At 42.3% G+C, this 23,789-nt stretch overlaps 1 protein-coding gene across 1 annotated transcript in view; it reads left to right on the top strand.

The window, feature by feature from the left end:
- The window catches only part of ctnna2 (catenin (cadherin-associated protein), alpha 2), a 207,827-nt gene extending 186,683 nt beyond the window's left edge, over positions 1–21,144 (top strand). Inside the window, exons 15-18 of the mRNA XM_052084847.1 lie at positions 6,337–6,518; positions 8,000–8,105; positions 17,352–17,486; positions 19,359–21,144. Coding sequence (XP_051940807.1) covers positions 6,337–6,518; positions 8,000–8,105; positions 17,352–17,486; positions 19,359–19,646 — 711 coding nt within the window. The 3' untranslated portion in view covers positions 19,647–21,144. The remainder of the gene's footprint in view (positions 1–6,336; positions 6,519–7,999; positions 8,106–17,351; positions 17,487–19,358) is intronic.
- Positions 21,145–23,789: the final 2,645 nt, after the last annotated feature.

The following is a 23,789-nucleotide window of genomic DNA, read 5'->3' as shown; positions in this document are numbered from 1 at the left end:
GGGTGTGAAGTGTTTTGAGTCGTTTGTACTGTACACTCCCACTAAGGCTCCTGCAGTGTAACATTGTCGAGCCATCTGAGCTTAAATGCACCAGCTCTGCCACGCAAAGTTGTTTCACAGCACCAAACTAGTTTTCCTGGCAGGCAGCTTTGCTGTGAGTGGGCAGCTCATTTGGGGAACAGTCGAAAGTCACAGCATGTCTCTTTGTCATCGCGTGTTGGTGTGAAGGCTGTGATATAAATTGGATGTAAGGCTGACGTGGCTCAACGCAACAGCCGTTGACGGTGAGCCAGCAAGCGTGAACCAAACTGATTTGTTTGATTTAGGATTTAATCTAGATTATGAAAAGCTTTCGATACTTGTGGCCTTGCGCCCGCACAGTCTTAACTGATATTGCTTGCTTCCCACCATTAGACGCTCTCATGCCCTCGGAGACTAAACATTTACACATGCATAAGACTAGCACATCCATAAAAGATGTGTTTGCCGCAAACCGCCGGTGATGTGCCCAGTTGGCCCCAGCCTGTCATGTCAGGACAACCCTCCCTGGCCTCTCATGGCAATGCTAAATGCATACTGCAGAGCTGTGTTTGTATGGGATCGGACAAGAGGACACATAATACCTTTGCAACATTGCAACAACCATGGGCCAACTGAGGTTTACGTTCTGCCTGACACGTGGGACGTATCTTAGAGTATTTAACAGAATGTGTTACTGGAGAAAGATGTGGCATGTGATAACTTTCGTGGGAGAGTCCCAAGAGGCTTGACATGTGGTGATTTGAAGTGATCGTCCCCTTTGACATTGCTGTTCTACTTCGTGCATGCATATTGTGTTATTCCAGTAAGGCATTGTGCATGATGAGACGGATGCACTCATTTATGATAGATACTTTGGTCTTCACAGCAGAAACACTGGACCTATAGCACGGTATGGATGAATGATGAATCACTCCACCCACTCCGTAAGCATGCTCAGAGCAACACTTAGCACACTGATTGGTTGACAGCGTTGATAGGTCATCCATAAAATTGAACTCTCCAGTGTCTGGGCAATTTATTTGAAATAAATCAAGATTAAAGTCATTTTGTGTTGCCGCGTTCGGTGAAGAAAACCGGAAAACGCTCTAATCCCCACAGACGGACTCGCTGTGTGTATTGGCACAACACTCCCTCGGCTGGATTTGCAAGTATGTTAAGCTCTCGAGGCCTACTTCTTGTTGTTCTCAGTAAAGTCGTGGAAGGGATTTGAGGATAAGTGAATTCTAGAGAGTGCAGAAGGAGGGAGCGAGGGAGGGTTTCACCGAGTTCCTTGCTGCTCTCCCGTGCTGTCTCACTTGGTTTGCGTTTACCTCGGCGGTCTCGTTTTGCTTCTTCCAAGCTCTTCCCTCTTGTCCTCCTTTCTCTTTTGTCACACCAATTTCAAAGTGACTTGAAGTACCAGACAACACACTCACTCTCTTTAAAACTAGATCTCTAAATTTAGAAATTGATTCTCTCCACTGCAAATGTCACTTTTCCTCCCCTTTCGAAGCACTTTCAAATGCAATTTATGGTTCTTTACTCGTTATAATTGAGCCTAAAAAAACAAAAAAGCCTTTACATCTGTTACTTTCATCAGACAACTGCCATTTTGACAAACAATTGCTGTAAAGCGTCATGTCGCCTTTGAATTCAGTTTTCACGAGCAGTTGTTGTCTAAGCATTATTAGACATAATAATCTGGCGATGAGGCTTCACGTTGTGTCGCCACCCTTGTTCTTCGCTGCTGATAGGACTGTATTAAGGCGAGCAGTGATCGGAGTTAGCCTCAAGTCATTAGCTTTTGGCTAACATCAGATTCTTCTGCTTGCTTCAGCTGCTAATGAGTGAGCACACGTCACAGGACCCTACCAGCAGAACTATGCTGTCCGTGTCTGCGATTGGGGTATCGTCAAATAAAATTTGCAATTATCTATGAACTCTTTTTGCTTGTTAGCAACTGGTTTGCGTGCATATGTGACCCATGATTTTTGAAAATATCTTCAACAATCAATTTTACACGCGTAACAAGTTAGTTTCCCGTGAGTCATTCATTCATCTTCCGTACCGCTTGATCCTCACTAGGGTCGCGGGGGGTGCTGGAGCCCATCCCAGCCGTCTCCGGGCAGTAGGCGGGGGACACCCTGAATCGGTTGCCAGCCAATCGCAGGTCACACATAGACGAACAACCATCCACGCTCACACTCACACCTAGGGACAATTTAGAGTGTTCAATCAGCCTGCCATGCATATTTTTGGAATGTGGGAGGAAACCGGAGCACCCGGAGAAAACCCACGCAGGCCCGGGGAGAACATGCAAACTCCACACAGGGAGGCCGGAGCTGGAATCGAACCCGGTACCTCTGCACTGTGAAGCCGACGTGCTAACCACTGGACTACCGGGCCCTTAATGCTTATAGTCCAACAGTTTCCCGTGAGTGCCCCCACAAAATACGGACAATCCGTAACAGTTGGAAGCCCCGTACATCCTCTTGATGAAGTAAATATTAGAATCACTCAGGGTGGAATTAGTGTCAGTGTGATGCATATTTCTCATTGGCAGAAAACTAATAATTCTGGGCAGCATCAGTGCAGGGCATAATCACCAGCGGTGCTTGTTCGCTGAGTAATCCTTGCCGTCCGTTCACCATGATCGAATCACGAGTCGAGTTCAGTACAGTCCCTCCCTTGCCTGCTCGCTGGCTGCGTTATTCGCCCAGGTTTTCCAAGAGTGTTAGACCGTGGCAGTTTCACTCCCGCTGGCATGCTCACAGCTGTGCTTAACTGAACTGGGAAAGGAACGAATCAATTCCTGATTCCCTTCAACATGTTCACTCAAATGCTTTCATGCGTGACTTATTCATGAACGACGCAGTTCTGCTTTGTTGCAAAATGGAAAGAAAAAAGGCCGATAGGTGCAGAGTTGATTTTCTTTTATGTTTATTGAACCTATGTCATGCATTGCAAATACTTATGGACTCAAGTGGAAGCTGAGGGGCCACCATACCTGCATGGAGGCAATGCATGGTAGCTAAATGATGATAACCGAAATGTTCAAAATGGATTCAACAATGGGTGCCCAGTGGAACAAGTGGTTAGCGCGTCGACCTCACAGTGCAGAGGTACCGGGTTCGATTCCAGCTACAGCCTTCCTGTGTGGAGTTACTATGACTATTATAAAAATCAGGGAGGCACAGTGGTTAACTGATTCGTATGTCCAGGGTTGAAATCTGGGCTCTGGCCTTCCTGTGTGGAGTTTGCATGTTCTCACCGTGCCTGCGTAGGTTTTCTCTGGGTACTCCGGTTTCCTCCCTTTCCAAAAACATGTTTGGCAGGTTAATGGAACATTCTAAATTGTCCCTAGGTGTGACTGTGAGAGCGGACGGTTGTTTGTCTCAGTGTGACCTGTGATTGGCTGGCAACCAGTTCAAGGTGTACCTCGACTCCTGCCCGAAGATAGCTGCGATAGGCATGGACGTGTAGAACATGCAAACTCTTATCTATGATTTTGCGATTTGAATATGGATGAATATGATTGTACAGGGTGGCCCACTTAAAAGTAGCCCGAATTTTTTTTTAAATTAAAATATTTTTTTAATTTTTTTCAAAACATGTATTTAATTACGTGAATGTTACAAGTGACCCAAGTCTTTCCAAAACCTGTTTTTATTACTTACAGGTTACAAGAGATGCTGGAAGTGTTCCAAAACTGCTCCGGTTATACACGTTGGCGCTGAGCCAATTTTTGTTTGTTTTAGATTATACACGAACAGTAGTGCTCCTACCTTCTCCGGGTGCGTACCATACCTCAAGAAAATTGTGTTTTCCTTGCAGCAGAGAATAGTGATTGTGGAAGGCTATGTGCGAACCGGATCAATTAAGAAAACACAAGAGGCCTTCACTCGCGAGTACCCACAAACAAAACCACCGGCTAAACGTTGTGTTCAGAGCCTGGTTAAGAAATGGCGAGACACTGGCTCTCTCGCAAACGTGAAGAAGCAGAGACCTAAATTAGTCCGGACGCCCGAAGTTGTCAGTGATGTTCAGCAGCGAATTACAAATAGCCCTCACAAGTCAACTCGGAGACTATCCCAGCAAGTTGGTGTATCACGAACGACATGTCAGCGTGTACTGAATTCTCTGAAACTGAAACCATACCGAATTTCATGTGTTCAGGAACTAAAGCAGCCCGATAAAGCTAAACGCATTAATTACTGTACATGGTTGCTGACTAGCATTGCAGACGGACTTTTGGACCCACTGCTATACTTTATGTCGGACGAAGCATGGTTTCACTTATCAGGATACGTAAATTCCCAGAATACGCGGTACTGGTCTTCTGTGAATCCCCACATGACACGCGAAAAACCACTACATGACCAGAAAATCTGTGTTTGGTGTGCAGTTTCAGGAACACGGATAGTGGGCCCATTTTTCTTTGAATCAACAGTGAATACCGATGTTTATCTGGGCATCTTGGAACAGTTTTACGAGCAACTAACACCACAAGAAAGAATGTACTCCTTCTTCCAACAAGATGGTGCAACATGTCACACGTCCCACATGTCACTGGCATCCATTCATGAAGTCTTTACGGAAGAGCGAACTGTGAGCAAGGGGTTATGGCCACCACGGTCTCCGGACCTGACCTCATGCGATTTTTATCTATGGGGGAATTTAAAAGAAAAGGTGTACGCAAATAATCCTCATACCCTGAACGAACTCAAACAGAACATCACCAACACTATCCGAAGCATCACCTTAGCAGAGCTGCAGTCAGTATCAGCCAACATCCTGTGCCGTGCTCAAAAATGTATAGATGTCAATGGGGGACACTTCCAGCATCTCTTGTAACCTGTAAGTAATAAAAACAGGTTTTGGAAAGACTTGGGTCACTTGTAACATTCACGTAATTAAATACATGTTTTGAAAAAAATTAAAAAAATATTTTAATTTTAAAAAAAATCCGGGCTACTTTTAAGTGGGCCACCCTGTACTTGTATGAACGATATCCGGTTGTGTGGTATGTATCTGGGACAAAAACACGTAGTTCAGGTGTGTGTCAAATCGAATGAAAGGATGGGAGTGTGTATCTATAGATAAGTTCTACACACAACATGCAATGCACTGGAAATGCATGTCAAGAAGATGTAGATTTGCGCAGTTTTCTCACCCAGCATGCCGTTTAACGGGAGCACACTCACACTGATGTTGTGTGTTTTGGCATCAGTAATAGCGGAACTCCAAACAGGCCTTGAGGGCCCAATTTTGTTTGTTTGTATTATGCTGTTCTGTCTTTTCCCAGCTAAGCACTGTGCACACACACTGATCACCAGGCCAGCGCTCAAGGACACTGCATCTGTTTTCTTCATCTTTCTTTCTGTGCTTTTTTTTTTTTTTCTCGCACTAACTCGTCTTTAACAATAATGGCCCAAAAAAACTTTGGACAAGGTTTTTGCTTTTGTTATGTTTCGTTTTTTTTCTTCCCCACGCCTCTTGTAGACGATGATGAACCAAGTGATGCACTTTCTCACTGAGTTCACCCGGCACCCCCACATACCAGCCTTGCTGTGAGGAAATGAAATTGAATTTAAACTTAGGGTGACTATTTCAGTAAGAGAATACAAAATCTGGCAGGACATTTAATAATACACAAGGTTTCAAAAACAAGGGTAGCTTTTTTTCTGAACTCTACTCATTTATTTCTGCTTCCTGAGTCAATATAATCGACCTAATGGAAACGAGGGTACTCCCACTACCCTAGCAAAATGTTGGAAAAAAATGAATTATTCATCCTCTGGTTTAATACGTGAGATAATTATACATTTAGCTCCCAAATAATACAGGATTTTTACTGCATCTGTGACCTTGCCACAAGATTTATGCCATTTTGTACCTGCCCCTAAAGGCCGCTTGGAGGAAAAAAATGTATTCGCATGGCAGGGAAAAAAAAGTGAAAGAGAAGACGTATTATCTCTTTATGAGTGTAAGATGTCAAGGGTTTTCAAAAGGTCCGATCATTAAATGTAAAATTTTGATTTTTTTTTTTTTGGGGGGGGCAGACTTTGGTCGGGTGCATTAACATAAAAAAGGAGCAAAAGCCACGACAACTGCCTCCTCCTCTATATCGTTTTCTTTTCACTAATCCCTCTTCTTGTTCACTTTTTTCCTCATTTCTGCTCCCTCCTTATCGCGCCTCTTCACCTAAATTGTTCTCTGCTGGCATCCAGTGTATAAAACTCTTTCATTATTACAGAAGAACCCATCTTCTGCTTGTCAAGTACTGTGTTACGTTATTTTTATTTTTTTTTGCAGGCCATCATGGCACAGCTTCCCCAGGAGGAGAAGGCCAAGATTGCTGAGCAGGTGGAGAGTTTCAGACAGGAGAAATGCAAGCTTGACGCAGAGGTGGCCAAATGGGATGACAATGGCAACGACATTATTGTGCTCGCCAAGCAGATGTGTATGATCATGATGGAAATGACAGACTTCACCAGGTAACAAGAGATCAGTAAAATACAATTTAACAGCCCTTCACTGCTCCACAGTTTTGCTTATGCTTACCTTCACTTGGATTTTTCATTCCACCACGCACAGTGATCTATGTGTCAAGTATTGTTGAACAAGCCTACTTGCTCTTCACTTGCTTTTTGAAGTCAAGGAAACATGACTCTGCTTCCCAGCACTGTGCAGAAGTGCGGGGGGAAATAGTTGTGATGAAGCCATTGTACGGACAGACTCAGCTCAGTCCATTTTACAGTGTTGAAAATTCAACCCTGCAAATGTTTTTCTCCTAGGGGGAAGTAATGAAACTCATACATAGTTTATTAATCTTCTTTTAATTACAATGTTGATCTCATGAATTGACATGATTTTTTCTTATACATATATAGATATAAAATAAAGTGCAAATTTTCTTCACCAGCTCCAGGGTTCTGACTCCACCCCACATTTGACACTCAATATGTAAAGTGTCTCAGGATGTTCAAAGCCTTTTTTTCTTTATGCCATGCCTGTGGATGGTCCTTGGTTATAAACTTCCATCCATTCATCTTTCCTCTCACATGAACACTTTGAGACAGTAATTCATGCCTTTGTCACATCCCGGCTGGATTACTGCAATGCCCTGTACTTTGGAGTCAGCCAGTCCTCCATTAAGCGCCTTCAGCTGGTCCAGAATGCCGCTGCTCGCCTCTTGACTGGTACTCGTAAGAGGGAGCATATAACTCCTACTCTGGCATCCCTTCACTGGCTCCCCATTCATTTTAGAGTTATTTTCAAGATCCTCCTCTTTGTTTTCAAATCTCTGAATAATCTCGCGCCACCTTACCTCTCTGAGCTCATCCGCCCCTACACACCTGCCCGGCGCCTCAGGTCTGTGGACCAGTCTTTGTTAGAAATACCAAAAACTAAACTGAGGCTCAGAGGGGATCGAGCCTTTTCTGTTGCTGGTCCCTCTCTTTGGAATGACCTCCCACTGAACATTCGGCAAGCCTCCTCGCTGCCCATCTTCAAAGCCCTCCTCAAAACTCACTTGTATTCTTTGGCGTTCGACTCAGCATGACTTAGATTTGTTCTTGATTTTACTGCTTGGTGATTTCTACCGCCTTTATTACCGATTCGTCTTACTGTTTATTGTGTATGTTGAATCGCTCCATGTACAGCACTTTGTATGCAGCGATGGCTGTTTGAAAGTGCTCTATAAATACGGTTGACTTGACTTAACTTGACTTTTAAGGCAAAATCCCAGAAATCCTTCGTTGTATCAAGGTATTTTTGTAATTTTCCTTTGACTGAGAGACATATGTTAGATCAGTGTTTGCTTCAGCTTTAGTGTTTACTGAAAGCCTGCTGTTTCTGTTTCCAATATCCTCTTCAATATCCCCAAGCTTACGGGATACGAGCGAGAGCAAGATAAAATTTTATAGCATTTACTCTGGATGTCCTCTGTAGCTGCATTTTTTTCCCCTCCGTGCAGGGGCAAAGGCCCTCTCAAGAACTCCTCAGATGTGATCAACGCAGCCAAGAAGATAGCAGAGGCAGGATCCCGAATGGACAAACTGGCCCGTGCCGTCGCTGATCAGGTAGGCGTCCATTTTTATCATTTCCATCAGTCTAAAAGCCACTCTTGACTTATCATCATGGCAAATATTGAGTTGGAGTAAGTGAGCACAGCAAATGGTAATCTTTGGTGCCGGAATGGACATGCCAGACTGTCGCTGTGGGTTGTTTTGCTCTATGACTTTATGTCCCAACGAGGCCAACACTGAGAGCAAGACAGCAGAACCAAGTTATGTCTCTGAAATAATTAGCTCGCGGCTGAGGTGTTGCATCCATTATCAGATGAGTACCTCTCTAAAACACGCTGACAGACCACTTTCAATATCTAATCAATCTATGCTGTGCCAAGGGAAGGTGGGAGGGAAAATAAATAGGCGTGTTCACTGTGTATATTGTGTGTACAAATGAAGTGGGAGGGCTAATAGAATGCTGGCACCACTGGAGGTAATGCATAATTTTATTCATTTCATCAACCTCTAATAAGCAGTGAGAATAAGATGTGACACAAGACTAACTGATTTATTAAGGTCAGCTCTTTTTACAACAAGAGTCACTGTTTTCAGAGAGTGAAGTCTTAGAAAAATGACTGTTGCCGCCATGATTACTGTGTGAGCTTGTTTTATTTGCTGCAAAGCGGGCAAATATTTGCACTACCATCATTTAAAATGGAAAAAGCAAAATGGATTTTTTTGTCAACAAAGCTCCTCTGCAATGTACATTACTTGGCAAATGTAATCTGGTCTATACAGGATTGTGAGTGTTTGCACCTACAGCTAATGTTGTTTCTTCATCAGGGTTCATTCAAGATTGCAACAAAGATGCAACGGTGTTTGCCAGAAGTTCACAAACTCTCTTTAACAGTTTTTTTTTTCTTGTCGCAAAGATATTTTGCACTTGTTCAAAATTCGACCACAAGCACTCACAAACCTTCATCGCTCAGTGATATACGGTCTGAAGAAAGAAATACTTAATGTAGTCATTTCTGCAAGTTCGGATTGTGTTTTTATGAGCGCCGCTTCTTTGCACTTCTTGGCCTTTTTCAAAAATTTGTCCTTAATATTCTGTACATGAACAAGCATTCTGCTGTCAGCTCCGAGCTGAATGAATGTCCCTTCAATTGGCCTTGGAGTGTTCCGAGCAACTCAACTGGCCAGAGGCAATGCGAGTCAGAGCACCGCGCTTCCCCTCATGTCACAATGTCCTGTTTTCCTGAGCATATTACACTGCAGAGAATAACTTGAAGCAATCAAGCTTGGAAGCTGAGAGTTTTAATGTTCTTTGTACAGTAGCGAAACACTTTAATCGGCCAACATGGGTAAGAACATTGGTTTCCAATTATGGACGTCAGTCCCTTCTGTCATTGGGTGTTTTGATCTTAGTTATGCCTACACGGGTGCCCAAGTGCGGCCCTCCAGAGTGCCTATTTAGCCTGTTTTTCATGATCAAGATTCTGCAAAGCTTCCTGATGAGCTGATCATTTCAATCAGGTATGTTGAGAAGGGAAACATCTAAAAGAGGCAGGATAAGTGCTCCTGAGGACCGGATTTGGGCAGCCCTGATGTAAGTTATAACCTGAGATAGACCTCTGTGTCGGGGTTTGAACAGTTGGGTGCCCACCACATAACTCCAAGTGAAAAGTAAAAGTTGTCGACTTGCTTTTATTCAGCCAGAATAGACCAAAGTGGACCCAGGATGTTCATGTCGTACGTCCTCAATAAGAAACTCACTCACTGTCAGTTTTGTACGCGTTTGGTTTCTGACTACGAGGTTGTGTGATCTGAAAATAAATAAATAAATAAAATATCACGCTGTAGGCCATTTTATATCATTATAACAAAATCCCATGATATATTTTCAGTGATTCTATTTAAAAATATCCAACACACTATTGGCTGCTTTTCACACTTTATTTTGAAGTGACATGAAACAGACCAGCATCAAATGAGAAATGCATTCAGTAGTGTGACGATATAAAATAATCAAATGTAAACAGAAGCTTAGTATCCAAATGTCGATAGCAATCTAAATAAGATGCATAAAAAAATGTGTCTTATGGAAATTGTTTAAAAATAAATAAGGTGAGCTCTGCTGCAATGTAATATTGACAACATTTATTGTGCAGATCTCAAAAGTCCAATTCAAAACTCGGGACTGTATTAATTATTAATCAAATTACATGAGTAATATTAAGCATGTTCAATAGACTATATCAATCCATTTTATGAAACACTTAGTAAATTGCCTACTATTTTGCTGTTCTAACTAGGACACGCTCCGCCTTCACGCAGTTCCAGCGAGCCTCTGTGAAATGTAGTCAGTCACCCAAGCACTTAGGTAATTCGAGTTTTTCACAATAAAACAATATTATCACAATCATTTCTTTTGTCATTCTAATTAGAAGTCATGTATACAACTCAATCGGATTAGCCAGCCTGCGTTCTGTCTGTGCATGCTGTCTCTTGACATAAATGCTCAGCGACTTTGACATTTACGCTCTTGTAAATGGCTTCTTCCATTCAGTGCTGGTCTGCAAAGACAGGGCTGTTTTTTTCATTACTTGTAACTAGTTTTTATCAAGCTGTTGCTTTAATAAAAGTGTAAAATCAATCACAATTGCTGTGCTTAATTAGATAATGTGCCTCCATCTTGACAAATCGTGTCATGTTTACAGTTAAATGTAGGAGTGGCACATGTATCCACCAGAATAGAAAAGATCACGTCATATGTAAAGAGTTCACCAGAGATCTTCAGTTGAGGTAACCCAAAAAGTCTGCATGTAAACCTGCCTAGTAAATGACTTTTTGTGGGAAAAAAGATTACTCAAACACCATCCACACCAATGGTGTTTCATAAAATTTCTGTCACTATAATATTGCATTTGCAGACTCTGACTTTGTATGCCAAAGCAACATGTGGTGCCATTACACCAAACTATAAAGCAATTTTCGCCAATCAGTCCCAATTTGCGGAAACTGGCACAGTGTAACTCGGAATGGCAAATGGAAAAGTGGATTCATGCATCAGTGACTTACTGTGAAGTAGATTTCCTATTAGCGTCACAAGTGCAAAGCAAAAAAACAAAACAAAAAAAGCATGTGTAATATGTACCCCTGCCTTGAATTTAAACATACATTAATAATATAATTTGTAAAATATGGCTGAAAGAACTTTTTTCCGCTTTCCATTTCCTACGTGGAAAATACACATTTGTCATCTCGAGTTCTGTGAAACAACAGTTCCATTTTATCAAGCATGTTCATATGATGTGACTACCAGCATAAGTTTGATTACTTGTCCTTATTCCATATGTAGAAGACATGTATTTTGCATTTGCACATTATTGAGGGGTAACCTGTGCTTGTCAGGAGCACTGAACCTTGACATTGAGAATTCAGCTTCAGTGCTTTCAGACAGGTCCCTTAAGTAGCAAACCTTGTCACAATGACTCCACATCAGGTCTATTGATGAGTGTGTGAAGCTGTTGGCAATTCCAAAGCGTGGGGGGTGGCGGTGGTGATTGGGTAGATCGTCCAGAGTCATTTAAGCACTGCATTTGATAGGAAAAACCTCAAGTGCCCTCTCAAGCCATTTTGCCTTAATAAACTTTAATTTTCCACTGACCTTCGTACACATTTTTCCATGTTACATACCGTTCACTGAGTGCCCCCTTTTCAGACTAAGGCTAGAATTATCATGTGTTTACCTTTTTGGAGTGATGAAGGTAATAGAACAGCAATTGGCTGTCATCATAAGAAAACCTTTTTTTCTTAAGTGCGTGCGCCTTCCAGCCCCGGTGGTTAGGAACTATGTCACAGTCAAAAGTTCTCGCTTCTAAGCTCAACTACGGCATTTCTGTGAGGATTTTTCATGGCTCCCCATTATTTGTGTGATTGCTCTATGCTTGACGGACGGCACCCAGTCCAGGTTGTACAACACGTCTCACACAGAGTCAACTGAAATAAAGTCTAACTTCCTCAAGACCCTCAAGAGAATGAGTGGAAGAAAATGCGCCTGTGTTGTTTTCTGAATGCTCTTTCTATTAGTTTTGTCCAAATTATAGTATTTTCCGCACGATAAGGCGTTTTGGAGAATAAAGCGCACCTTCAATGAAGGGCCTATTTTAAAACGGCTTTCATATATAGGGTGCAACGCATTATAAGTCGCATAGAATAGAAGCTGCAATAGTGGCTGTGGCTGTGGTTGTGTTACGCATACTCAGAAGTGCCTTATCGTAAGGAAAATACGGCAATTTTAGATTTTACCTGCAACTGAAGTTCTGAGTCTTTAAGTCCTAAATCCAAGTCACGGTTCAAGTTGTTTCATTGTTGTAAAGTCACAAATCATCACAACAGTAATTCAAGTTGACTAAAGTGAAAGTCACAATGATTCGAGTCCCCTTTGCCGCTAAATTGTACATATTTCCAGTACCTGTCACTGTGCTGACACTCCAGTAATACTTTATAGGTAACGTAAACCTTTGCCAGTCATTAATTGGTCGAGAAAATTTCCTCCCCGAGAACAATTTTTATGTTATTCATGAGAGCTTAGCAGCTTTATTTTCTTAGTATCAACTCATGGATGTCCAAATCCAAAAACAACTAACTTTGTTGATAAAAGAAGGTGACATTTTAAAATCACTGCAGTGGTCCAGTCAGCTGTAAGGCTTTCCCCCACCCCCCAGGGTAAATAAATCAAGGTGGGATTTATCACTATGCTTTCATTACAAATATGCTCAACTTCTATTTAACACCTCTGTTTGTTTGTTTTTTGTGTTTGTTTTAAACTGAAAAGGGAAACAAGAACGTCAAGGAAGTATTGTAATAACTGGGGTAAGGGAGAAAAACGGGCACCAGGAAGATTGAAAGTGATTCAAAATTATTCTCTTATTCTTTATGAACAGACTCCATGTGAGGCATTGCTTGTATTTGACATGTTGACATCATGTGACAGCGTGCGGCTGTCGCTTGGACACCGGGAACACATTGTGTTTGCTTTCGGTCCATTGTATAAGAACACAATCACCACAGCCACATAATCAAAACAAACTTTAACACATTCAGAGAGGCAGAGTGGTCTGAGCACTCAGCTTACCACGCTGACAAAGAGTGCCTGGTTAGTCAATGAGCCATTGTGTTTATTTAAACAGGCAGCCTCTGGTAGAAATGGACTGGAAGTCAACAGTACAAACGGAAACAATTGTGTCATGTGCGCATCAAACAGGCCCGAGGCAGTAACGTGTATGCGTGGATGTGTTCATGTGCCAGCAGTGTGAAGTGCAGTTAGCAGTTTTCACGCCCAAGGAGATGCTTCCTATTGCCTCACTGACTGCTATTTGCGATTCAGCTGCACTGCAGGCTACACTCAAGACACTTACGGGAAGCTCCTGGCAGCCCTTTGCTCGACTGCTCTTATAGTGGTCGTTGCCACAAACAATGTAAATAAACCGCTCCTTCAAATGACACTTGTATATTTTTCATCATATCATACATTTTGATCTGAATGAAGGATGACGTTCATCAAAGTGAGTGGGCCGGGAACTGTACTGGCGGGGGTGTCTTCATATCATAGCAAAGTGTTTTCTTCCCTCCACTGCCCGAGCATGCATGCTCAGGAAATGTGCTGCACAGTGGTTCTGAATGCGCTAGTTAGGAACGTTTAATATTCATGTCTAGTAGAAGGCTCTTGTTTCCCAGTTAGGCTCACTGTGTTCGAGTAGCTGATGCGGTTCTCAAATCACCACGGGCTTAGTTGACCAAGACTTCTGAAAGATTCCAGAATAGAGCTATTCTAATCCAGTGTGTGCAAACTGTGTGAAAGCTGAAAGTGAGGTGGTTATTTTTAGATTCCTTCTTGTTCAAAGATCAGCAGGAAAGATCCAAATGTATACTGCATATACAAGTAATAACCTACACCAGGGGTGCCCTTTTCGTCGATCGCGATCGACTGGTAGCTCGCGGACTGATCCCAAGTCGATCGCGAGGGGTGTAGAGGAAAAAAATAAACAACCATTTGTGCATGTTTGTAACATATTTTTTGTGTTGGACCCTAACCACTGGACCCTAACCATCCTACCGGTCTCATTTTCACAAAAAGTATTTAAAAAATAAGATAAAATAAAGCAGGTACATTTTTAACCTACTGCATCACCGGAAGTTGTTTGCACTCAGCAGTCTGCTATTGCAGCTTGTGATCAAAGCTGTTGCGTTATATCTTTTATCGTTATTATTATTCTCATTCAGAGTTTGTTTCATTTACAATTCAGCAAGGGCACGGGCAAAGAATGGGAATCTGGAGGGCCGAGGGAAGCATTTTCAAATGGTACGCGTGAGCTACGATAGTGAACAGGCTGCCAAAGTGCCTCGCATGCCTCCATGTCAGGCTGTTCCTCATCATGGCGTGCGTGTGTATGTGCGTGCGTGTCTGCGGTAACAGGTCAATCGCGGGAGGTTGGTTTGTTCGAAAAGTAGATATTCAGTCAAATAAGTCTGGCCACCCCTGACCTACACCAAACAATGTCAGAAGGCATTATTTTAATTGTACTGGCGGCCCGGTAGTCCAGTGGTTAGCACGTCAACCTCATAGTGTAGAGGTTGTTGGTTCAATCCCAGCTCCGGCCTTCCTGTGTGGAGTTCAAATGTTCTCCCGGTACCTTTCTCCAGGTACTCCAGTTTCTTCCCACATTCCAAAAACATACATGGTAGGCTGATAGAACACTCTAAATTGTCCCTAGGTGTGGATTCATCTGTGTGTGACCTGCGATTGACTGGCAACCGGTTCAGGGTATCCCCCGCCTACTGCCCGAAGACAGCTGGTATAGTCTCCAGCCTGCCCCGCAACCCTTGTGAGGATAAAGTGGATCATAAAATGGAAGAATGGATGGATAGTTAGTTGGCAGGATTAAAGAAAAACTGCCCAACCAATTTCCACAAAATGTTTCTGGAGGAAGGAGCAAAGACATCTTCAATGTCGGGATCCCAATTGAAATTAAAGCTGCAAGTAGAAATAAAAAAGTGTTCATTATTACAAAGCACCTGCATTAAGGGCATGTGGTGCAGTGACCAAGATGCAAATCTAGTTTATATTTTTATAACCCTCCAACACACTACACTGAAATGTTGTGAGGAGATGATCATAAGGGTGCAAATGTGCACCGCTTATCTGCTCATTAAATTTGGCCAAAAGTATTTACTTTTGAAAGCTGCAGACACATTGTCGCTCCAGAAACAGGGGGGCAGCTGTTGCGCCAGTTGTTTGCCAATCTTCATTCCTAGTCACAGGACGAATGAGGCGCGGCATACCGCAGGTAATATCGCTACCGAGCCTTGTCAGTGCACACTGTTGTTCATCAGAATCAGCAGAAATCTGTATTTTATGATCGGCTTTGTCTCGCTGCAGCAGAACTCCAATTTCCTTTTAAGCTGTCCTTCATCACTCCGCCACAGAAATAAAGTGCCTGGCATCAACATCATCTTGACTTTCCGCAATTTGGTGTACTGCAGAGTTGTCATTGACAAAATGATGGAGCCTTGTTGTTTTTGTGTGTATTGTTTACTGCTTTCAATTCGACACAACATGAAAACAGATATACTTGTATAATTAAACTCTTTGCTTTTGAGATGCAAAAAAAAAACAATTAATAAAATGATTCAACAACAAACATGAATCCACTTTACCAACAGCACTACCACCATAACAGGAGTAACAACAATGCCATAATATGGTTACTCTGGTAAAACAACACCACCGAAGCAATAAAATATAATGTGCCCGAATGATACGAGCAACACACACAAAAACGGGGATATTTTGTTGATGGAAAAAAATTAAAGTGAAGCCACGTTTTTATGTAACAAAATTACCAGCGTCCTCCTGAAATACACCTTTTGCTAGCTTGTGACATTAGCATCACACGACCAAGAGAATTACGATAGCGACTTGACATGAGTCAAGAGTCTGTAATAGATGAATGTTATGGAGAGAATCCGTGTGCTTTTCAATGTAAAATCATTTTCAGCCTCGGATAATAATTAACCCGGGAGTACTGTAACTATTTTATTCTTTCTTCAGTGAGTGCCGCCACAGCCCGGTGGTTGAGGACCCCTGCTCTAAGACCAGTGGCCACTTCCCATTAAGAACATCCCATTTGAAACTTCGCAATGAGGGCGTACTGTCGATTAATTGTTCAGATGTAAAGAGCGGTGTTTAATAAGCAATTCTGATGACATCGGATCATTTATTGGTCTGTTCATGAATTATAAAGCTGTATATTCTTCAATTTGCAGAAAAGCACAGCATCCCATAAGGGTTTGATCCACTTTCCTTTTGTCATTCGTCATATACAATGACACAATGAAGCAAAAACAACTCTCAACCTTAACGCATGACATCTCAACTTTGGCACATGGGTGACATCACCAGTTATTGTCTTGATCCTACTCATAACTTTAATAGTCATTGGAAGAGCAACTGAGCAGGTGCATGATGTCAACAGAAGGACTTTAACCTGCTGCACATTTAACATGTGATAGCCTTCAAGCTGACAATATGACGTTTTTAAATACGTTATTTTATGGACCATTTGCCATACTAGATTATTAGGCTCAAATCAATTAACTCTATCTATTTGTATACATTTTTAGACATCAGGTGCACCAGATTATAAGGCACATTATCTTTCTGAAGCATTATACCTATAAGTCAAATTGATTCTAATTGTACCATGTGTATTTAATAGTGCCTGCTTCTTTTTTTTCTTACCTCTCTGGCCGACAGACCGCAATGATATTGTCCCACTTTGTACACGTTGCCAGAAACACTCCGTCTGTATACGGAGTGCTCACCGGATTATGTAGTAGGACGATATATCCCATGATTCGTAGACACGACAGCAGGAAGTAGTTGACAAAAACATACGTATGCTTGGTTGTGGCTCCATACGTGTACTTAAGGAGGAATTAGAATTTGAATGAAAGACGAGGAACTGAAAAGCCGACATCAATAGATAAATTGCACGAATTACAAGGTGACCTGTTGATTAAAAAAAGTTAAATAAAAGGCTTTATGCCTGTGTGTCTGAAAAATATGCTAACCTCAACCTCAACCATTTTGTTTGCACAACCTACACACACTCTGGTGCACAGAACAAATCAGAGAATCTTTGGCCCGAACAGGAAAGCATCTCATCCCACACATGCCTGCTGTGTACGAAGCCAGCAGCAACTCGAGACTATTATTAACTCTTTCTTTTGTTTTTTCTTTTTACAATCCAGTGTCCCGACTCGGCCTGCAAACAAGATCTCTTGGCCTACCTGCAGAGAATCGCACTGTACTGTCATCAGCTCAATATTTGCAGCAAAGTGAAAGCTGAAGTGCAGAACCTGGGTGGAGAGCTCATTGTGTCAGGTGTAAGTATGTCCACTACTCACTTTCACCTGTGAGCCATCGTGACAAGTAAGCAGGTTTTTTTTTTTTTACTTCGTGCTTCACCCTTCCCACTGCATTCATCTCAAGGTCAGAGTGACGGTTAGAGAACCAAGCGATGGCTCATCCAAATGAAATACTGATGCGGTTGTTTCGGAGCCAATTCTATTCAATAATACTTGCTAAAATGCACGGTGGCTTTTTATGTCTCATGGAGCCTATTATCATTGTTCAACTTAAGTGTCCAATTAGCCTGTATTGCTGAAGCATGCCAACTATTTATCACGAAAGAACTCTTAAAAAAATCAGCAACTATCGGCAAATTGTGGCTTTTTAATGACTTAGAACCTGAACTACTAAAACGCCAAAGAGCATGTTATGTTGAATCTTGTGTTCTCGCCGAGAGATTGTATGCACTGTTGTTGGTGGGCTCTTTTTGTCTTGTGTGATCTTTTATAAAGATCGCAAATAGTAGTTGTTAAATTGTTGTAATTGTTGTAAATTTCAAAACTGTTTACGCAAGTGGAAAACAAACGTTTCCCTCATCGCTTTTCATTTTTGCCTGCGGCTCCTCGTTCTGGTTTTGCAGAACGGTGCACATTGCACCGCCTTTAAGACGTGGTATTAAAAATCAACCAGAGCAATTTGTCTCAGGTTTGATAAATCACACTGCACCTGCTAAATTCATCAGCGATTTGCAAATACAGTACTCCTACCATAATGTCCTAAATTACCTGCGTGGCAATGTTTTCCCATTTTTGGATGTTCCTCACATTGTTTCACATTTGTAAACAGGAGAAATTAGATCCTAATCCTTGAGATCGGTCCCTTAGTCTCTACCTCGCTTGAATCTGTCTTCTGTTGACCAACAGTGGTTGTGGCACCTCTCTTCACCGCAGCACATCTTATCCTTTATGGATCTAAAATTCTGTGCATCATGACAATAGTAACAATAATAACTGTCTCTGTGTACCACCGCTCCATCAAAATGCTTTGCAACACATTTAAAAATTTAGAGTAATCCAGCTTCAAATTTTAAAATCATTTCACCTTGAGAAACAAAATTCCTAATTCCTCTAATTTGGAGGATGCGGCAAAGGCTCTCAAGTGCTTGCGCGCGTGGCAAATATTCGTTTTGCGCTGGAGTTTGTCGTCAGGTTTCGAACATGTTCAACGATTCTTTGCGACATGAAAAACTGTTTGTGATCCTTAAAACTGTTTGCGAACGGCTTCGCTGTATTGAACAAACGCTGACGAAAAAAACGTGCGCGGCGTGCGCAAACTCTCGCAAGCATTTGCCCCTCAGGGAGAAACCATCTTGAAATACTACGGATGTGGCCTGCCGTTATGCCATATTTTATTCTTGTCACACACTACACAACTCTGAACTTTTTTGTCTACTTGGAATAAGAGACTCTCATTTGTTGGTCTTTGGGTTTCCCTGCACCCTCATCATTATTTCTTTGATCTTTTGTGTACATGTTTATCCCATGTTGGATGGACGCACCCTGCTGTGATTTGAACCTTTCATGGTGGTCGGCTGGAATCCGCACTCATTAAAACTACGCAGTTGACTTGTCTCCGCATGTGGTCCGAGCAGGTCCACTGGTCGGCGACCCTTAAATGTCAGCCAAACAAAACAGACGGAAACAGAGCACACCTGACCCCGCCTGCGCTCATTAGCGGCCGCGAAAGGAAGACGTCACATCGCGAGCGCTCTGTTTTATCCCGCTTAATTGACAGTCGCGGCGCAGATCTCCCAGCTAGCAGCGCGAATGCTTCCTCATGCGCGAAACAAGCCAACGTGCCGAAGAACTGGCTCATTGGACTTGACCTTAAGTGTTTCTCTCTCTCAGTTGGATAGCGCCACCTCGCTCATCCAGGCCGCCAAGAACCTGATGAACGCCGTGGTGCTGACGGTCAAAGCCTCATACGTGGCCTCCACCAAGTACCAGAAGGTGTACGGGACCGCCGCCGTCAACTCGCCCGTGGTGTCCTGGCGCATGAAAGCTCCGGAGAAGAAGCCGCTGGTGAAAAGGGAGAAGCCGGAGGAGTGCCAGACTCGCGTGAGACGAGGCTCACAGAAGAAACACATCTCCCCTGTCCAGGCCCTCAGCGAATTCAAGGCCATGGACTCCTTCTAAAAAGAAGAAAAGCACCCAAGAAAAGATTTACATTGTGTTAGCCCACCTGTTTTCCCTGCGTGTGTACTCTTCTGCACCTCAGGAGAATGACAGTACATTTTCAACTGCCACACTCAGCCTCCTGTGAAGACTGTGGGTCTCTAACATCCTGCGTGCGCGCGCACACACACGACTGCTTTTCGCTCCGTTCTCCTATCTAAAACACACACACACACACGTGCGAGTAACACTATTTATCAGTCTTATCGTAGCTTAACATGTGAGAGCCAAACTGTGACAAAAAATATGGAACTTACGAAAACTACGTGTCAGGAAGAGGTTTTGAAAAATGATGGCGGTTGATATAGTCTTATTAAACTGGTCAACAGCAAATTTTAGTCACATGTATTTTTGACGCTGATTTCAAAAATGCCTTTAGAAAAAAAATTCTAACACATCAGGTTTTTAAAAAAAATCTTTCCATTTTTTGTTTTTAATTTTGACCTATAAAACCTTGTGCAATACTGGTTTTACCATGCATAATTTTAGCTATGACCTTCAGAAAAGAAAATACACCTGTTGTTGAACGTAACCATGAATTCATCAATCTTATTAAATATATTACATTTTTTATTATTACTATTATAAAAATCAGGGAGGCACGGTGGTTGACCGGTTAGCACGTCCACGTCAGAGCTTGGAGGTCAAGGTTTCAAATCCGGGCTCTGGCCTTCCTGTGTCTAATATGCATGTTTTCCACGTGCTTGCGTGGGTATTCTCCTGATTGAACACTCTAATTTGTCCCCACGTGTGATGATTGTGAGTGTGAATGGATGTTTGTCTACAGGATGTGTGCCCTGCGATTGGTTGGCAACCAGTTCAGGGTGTAACCCGCCTACTGAAAAACCGAAAACGGCTAGGATAGGCTCCAGCACCACCCACGACCCATGTGAGGATAAAGTGAATCGGAAAATGGATGGATGGATGAAAATCTGATGTGCCAGAGAGAAAAAAAAACAGGGCACATTCTGAATCAGCGCAAAAAAAAAACCTAGAAATGGTTACTTGCATGTCTGATAAAGACATTTTGCAAAAATCAGTTGACCAGCGTTAAGACGGCGCCACCTGGCTGCTTGTATACACGTACTCCTGGATTGTGCTGTAGAGAAGAGATTCTTCGGGGTTGGTATACCTCTTGACTTTTTTTCTTGTTTTTTTTTTAACACAAAATGTAACCAGTAGAAATAGAAATAATAACTTCTGTTTAAGATGCCCTGAAGTGTCAGCATCGAAGTAGTTTCCTTGTTCTGATACAGTGTTTTATCCAAAGCATCCAAATGGTGTTGCCTTTTTTTTTAAAAAAGATATTTAATGATGACGTCACTAACTTGATATGATAACCTTGACTGAAAGTTGTGTAGCGTATAAATATGAACCGAGTGGTTTGACTAAATGTGGTTTACTCTGAAAATCCGTGCTCCCTTTATCTCTAATAAATCCCTCAACCTGGCCCTCAAAAGGTTCATGTTTATTTATTAGTGTTGCATTTATAGGACACAACACTTCCAATTTGCATCACCCGGCATGCTGTTTTTTTTTTGTTTGTTTGTTTTCCCCCTGCATTGCACACTCCACTGCAAATGGGTACTTCCTGTCACAAAAGAATTCCATTTCTGCAGCTATTTTCAGTTGTTGTAACTTGCAAATCCAGGAGTGAACAAAAATGAAGGTACTGGCTGTGATAAAATCCAGAGACAAGAGTGTTTAAACAGAAGTTGGCCTCAGCGGAAAAGACTAATGCTCAGGTTAAAGTGTGTTATCTGGGCTACCGACCAACACTGGCTGCTTTATGAACTCACTTAAGAGTGTTGAGAGTGGGTTTTCTGTTACCCCCGCCCCACACGTACACACACACATGCACACCTACAAGAAACATAATTAAGAACAAATCAAGATAGGGTGAAGAAAATACTTTTTTTCACTCACTTTACGATCCCTGTTTTAGAACCAAATTGGATAGGTTGTACAAATGGCTGTGTGATGTCATGCGAGTTTGCAGCAAAATGCACAAAGCAACATTCGGTCACCAAATTCGTTTTTTTTTCCAAAGTGGTTTGGGGATCCAGCTGTTTGTTCTGTGACCGAATGTCACATTTGTTCTCAAAGAATGATCCATAAATGCGGTCCAAAGAGCGATGCGTGGGCGTGACTTATATCCAAATAGCGCAGGCTCATGTGACGTCTTTATTTAAATGGGGTATCCGCACTTTTGGCACTTGCTGTATCAAGTATTACAAATATATATTCATGTACAATAATATACAATATGTAATTGCACATTTATGCAGTGTGTCGCAGAGCAAAGCGTATAAAGTTGACATTAGTTTGAATGGTGGCTTAAAGGATCAAGTGTCATTTTAATTAAGGCCTTAATTGTGGAAAGACTTTTTGTTTGTTTTTTTTTCAAGATCAGCGGACACCCTGTTGTTTCATTCAATTCATTGTTGAGTTCCATGCTGTCCTGTCACACAGTCTGATCAGGATTTACTCAACCCTCCAGTGGTGAACTCAAGTGAACGGTGCTGCTTTTCAGAAATCAAGTGAAAGGTACAAACAGTTTTCTTTTGACAATTTTCTTCAACTCCTTCTTGCATAGAAAGTCCTTGAGTAGGCTGATAGCCCGCGATGGAATTTTGAAGTCTTACTTTCATCACACCACTGTCTGTTACAGCATCATCTGTATGATGAACTGCGTAAACTACGACTCATTGGTGTCACGGTCTCAAATTCAACTGCTGACTATGTCAAGGCCCATAATCTCATTTCGACCAATGAAGTCCTTGTCGATCCCTCTTAAGTCCGTTGGGTTATTAAGGGATGGAGGCTAAGAACAGGAGGGCTGAAGGGCTGAAAACAACCTCAGTCAGCAAAGCGAGAAATCCGAGGATGTTCACAGCCAGCAGCTTTCCAAAACGAGGAAAAATTCTAGTGGCTGCCTCAAATGAGCTTGTCTGAGCCCTGACTCCAACTCCATGCCACTTAGCTCCGTTTAAGAGAGTGTGACAAATTTATTTTCCCTTGCAGCCCCGTGCTAGGCGGCATCCTGTCGTACCTTCAGCTCTCCGCTGATCTGAAATCAAAAGTATCGACGAGGATGGTATGTCATGCATTTCGCAGAATTAATCGGTTCACTTCATGAGAATGAATACAGCTGGTTTTGTGTCCTCGTGTGCTGCTAATGGCTATTAAACATGACATGCATCAGGCATCCGTGCATCACCCAAGTACTCTGTATTTAGGAAACAGATCACAAGGGACACATTGTAACACAGTCCAGTTAATGGAGGGATTAATTCCTTTCTGCGACACTGTCTAGCAACCGTAATCCCTGTGTGCATACATCTGTGTGCTCAAAATGCAACATGGCAGACTGCACTGAAAGAGAAAAAAAAAAGTTTCTTTGTTTTTTTTTGGAGCTTCCTCGTTGTGTGAGAAAGAATAACAAACTGGAAAATAAAAGTGTTATTCTGCCCCTTTGGTCGCATTCCGCATATCAATAACATCGAGTTTGAATAATTCAGCAATGCAGCTGCTGGGGTCTGTACTCCTGGCACCCTAACCTGGCCTCAGCTGTAGGAGAATGGAGTCCAGAGTTGTCCTGGGGCCCCATCCGGTATCAACCTTGGGCGCTCACACTTTTTTACACCAGCCAGAGGTTCCTCCAGGTGCCAAAGGTGTTTGATGGCTGGATAAGTGTGTATATGGAGGTGCTACCCTGAGGCTGAAAAGAAGGACTCCCAAAATACGGATCTTTAATTGTAACAACTCACTTGTGAAAAACAGCCCAAGTGGAACCTCACATCCCAAACTTTTGAATGTGCCTTCAATTACATCTTAGGTTGCTGACTGTATTCACAAAATGCTTAAAACTGCTTTTAAAAAATGTCACTGGCCATGCTGAAAAAAAAAATTCTTAACGTTATACGAGTGGTAGAAGTGGGCCGGTATGCACCAGGGTGGCATACCAGCACTTCTCAATTTTACCCTCTCGTGGTATGAGGACTTCAGGGCATATCGGGACTTCACATGAGCTCACAGTACGCTTTGTTCTATTTGTCTCTTGCTCTTTGTGATAGTCATACGACTCCTTCAGTAATTTGAGTA

The sequence above is a fragment of the Hippocampus zosterae genome, chromosome 13 (genome assembly GCF_025434085.1).
Source record: "Hippocampus zosterae strain Florida chromosome 13, ASM2543408v3, whole genome shotgun sequence".
In the NCBI taxonomy this organism is placed as follows: domain Eukaryota; kingdom Metazoa; phylum Chordata; class Actinopteri; order Syngnathiformes; family Syngnathidae; genus Hippocampus; species Hippocampus zosterae.
This window is presented reverse-complemented; position numbering and strand designations above follow the sequence as displayed.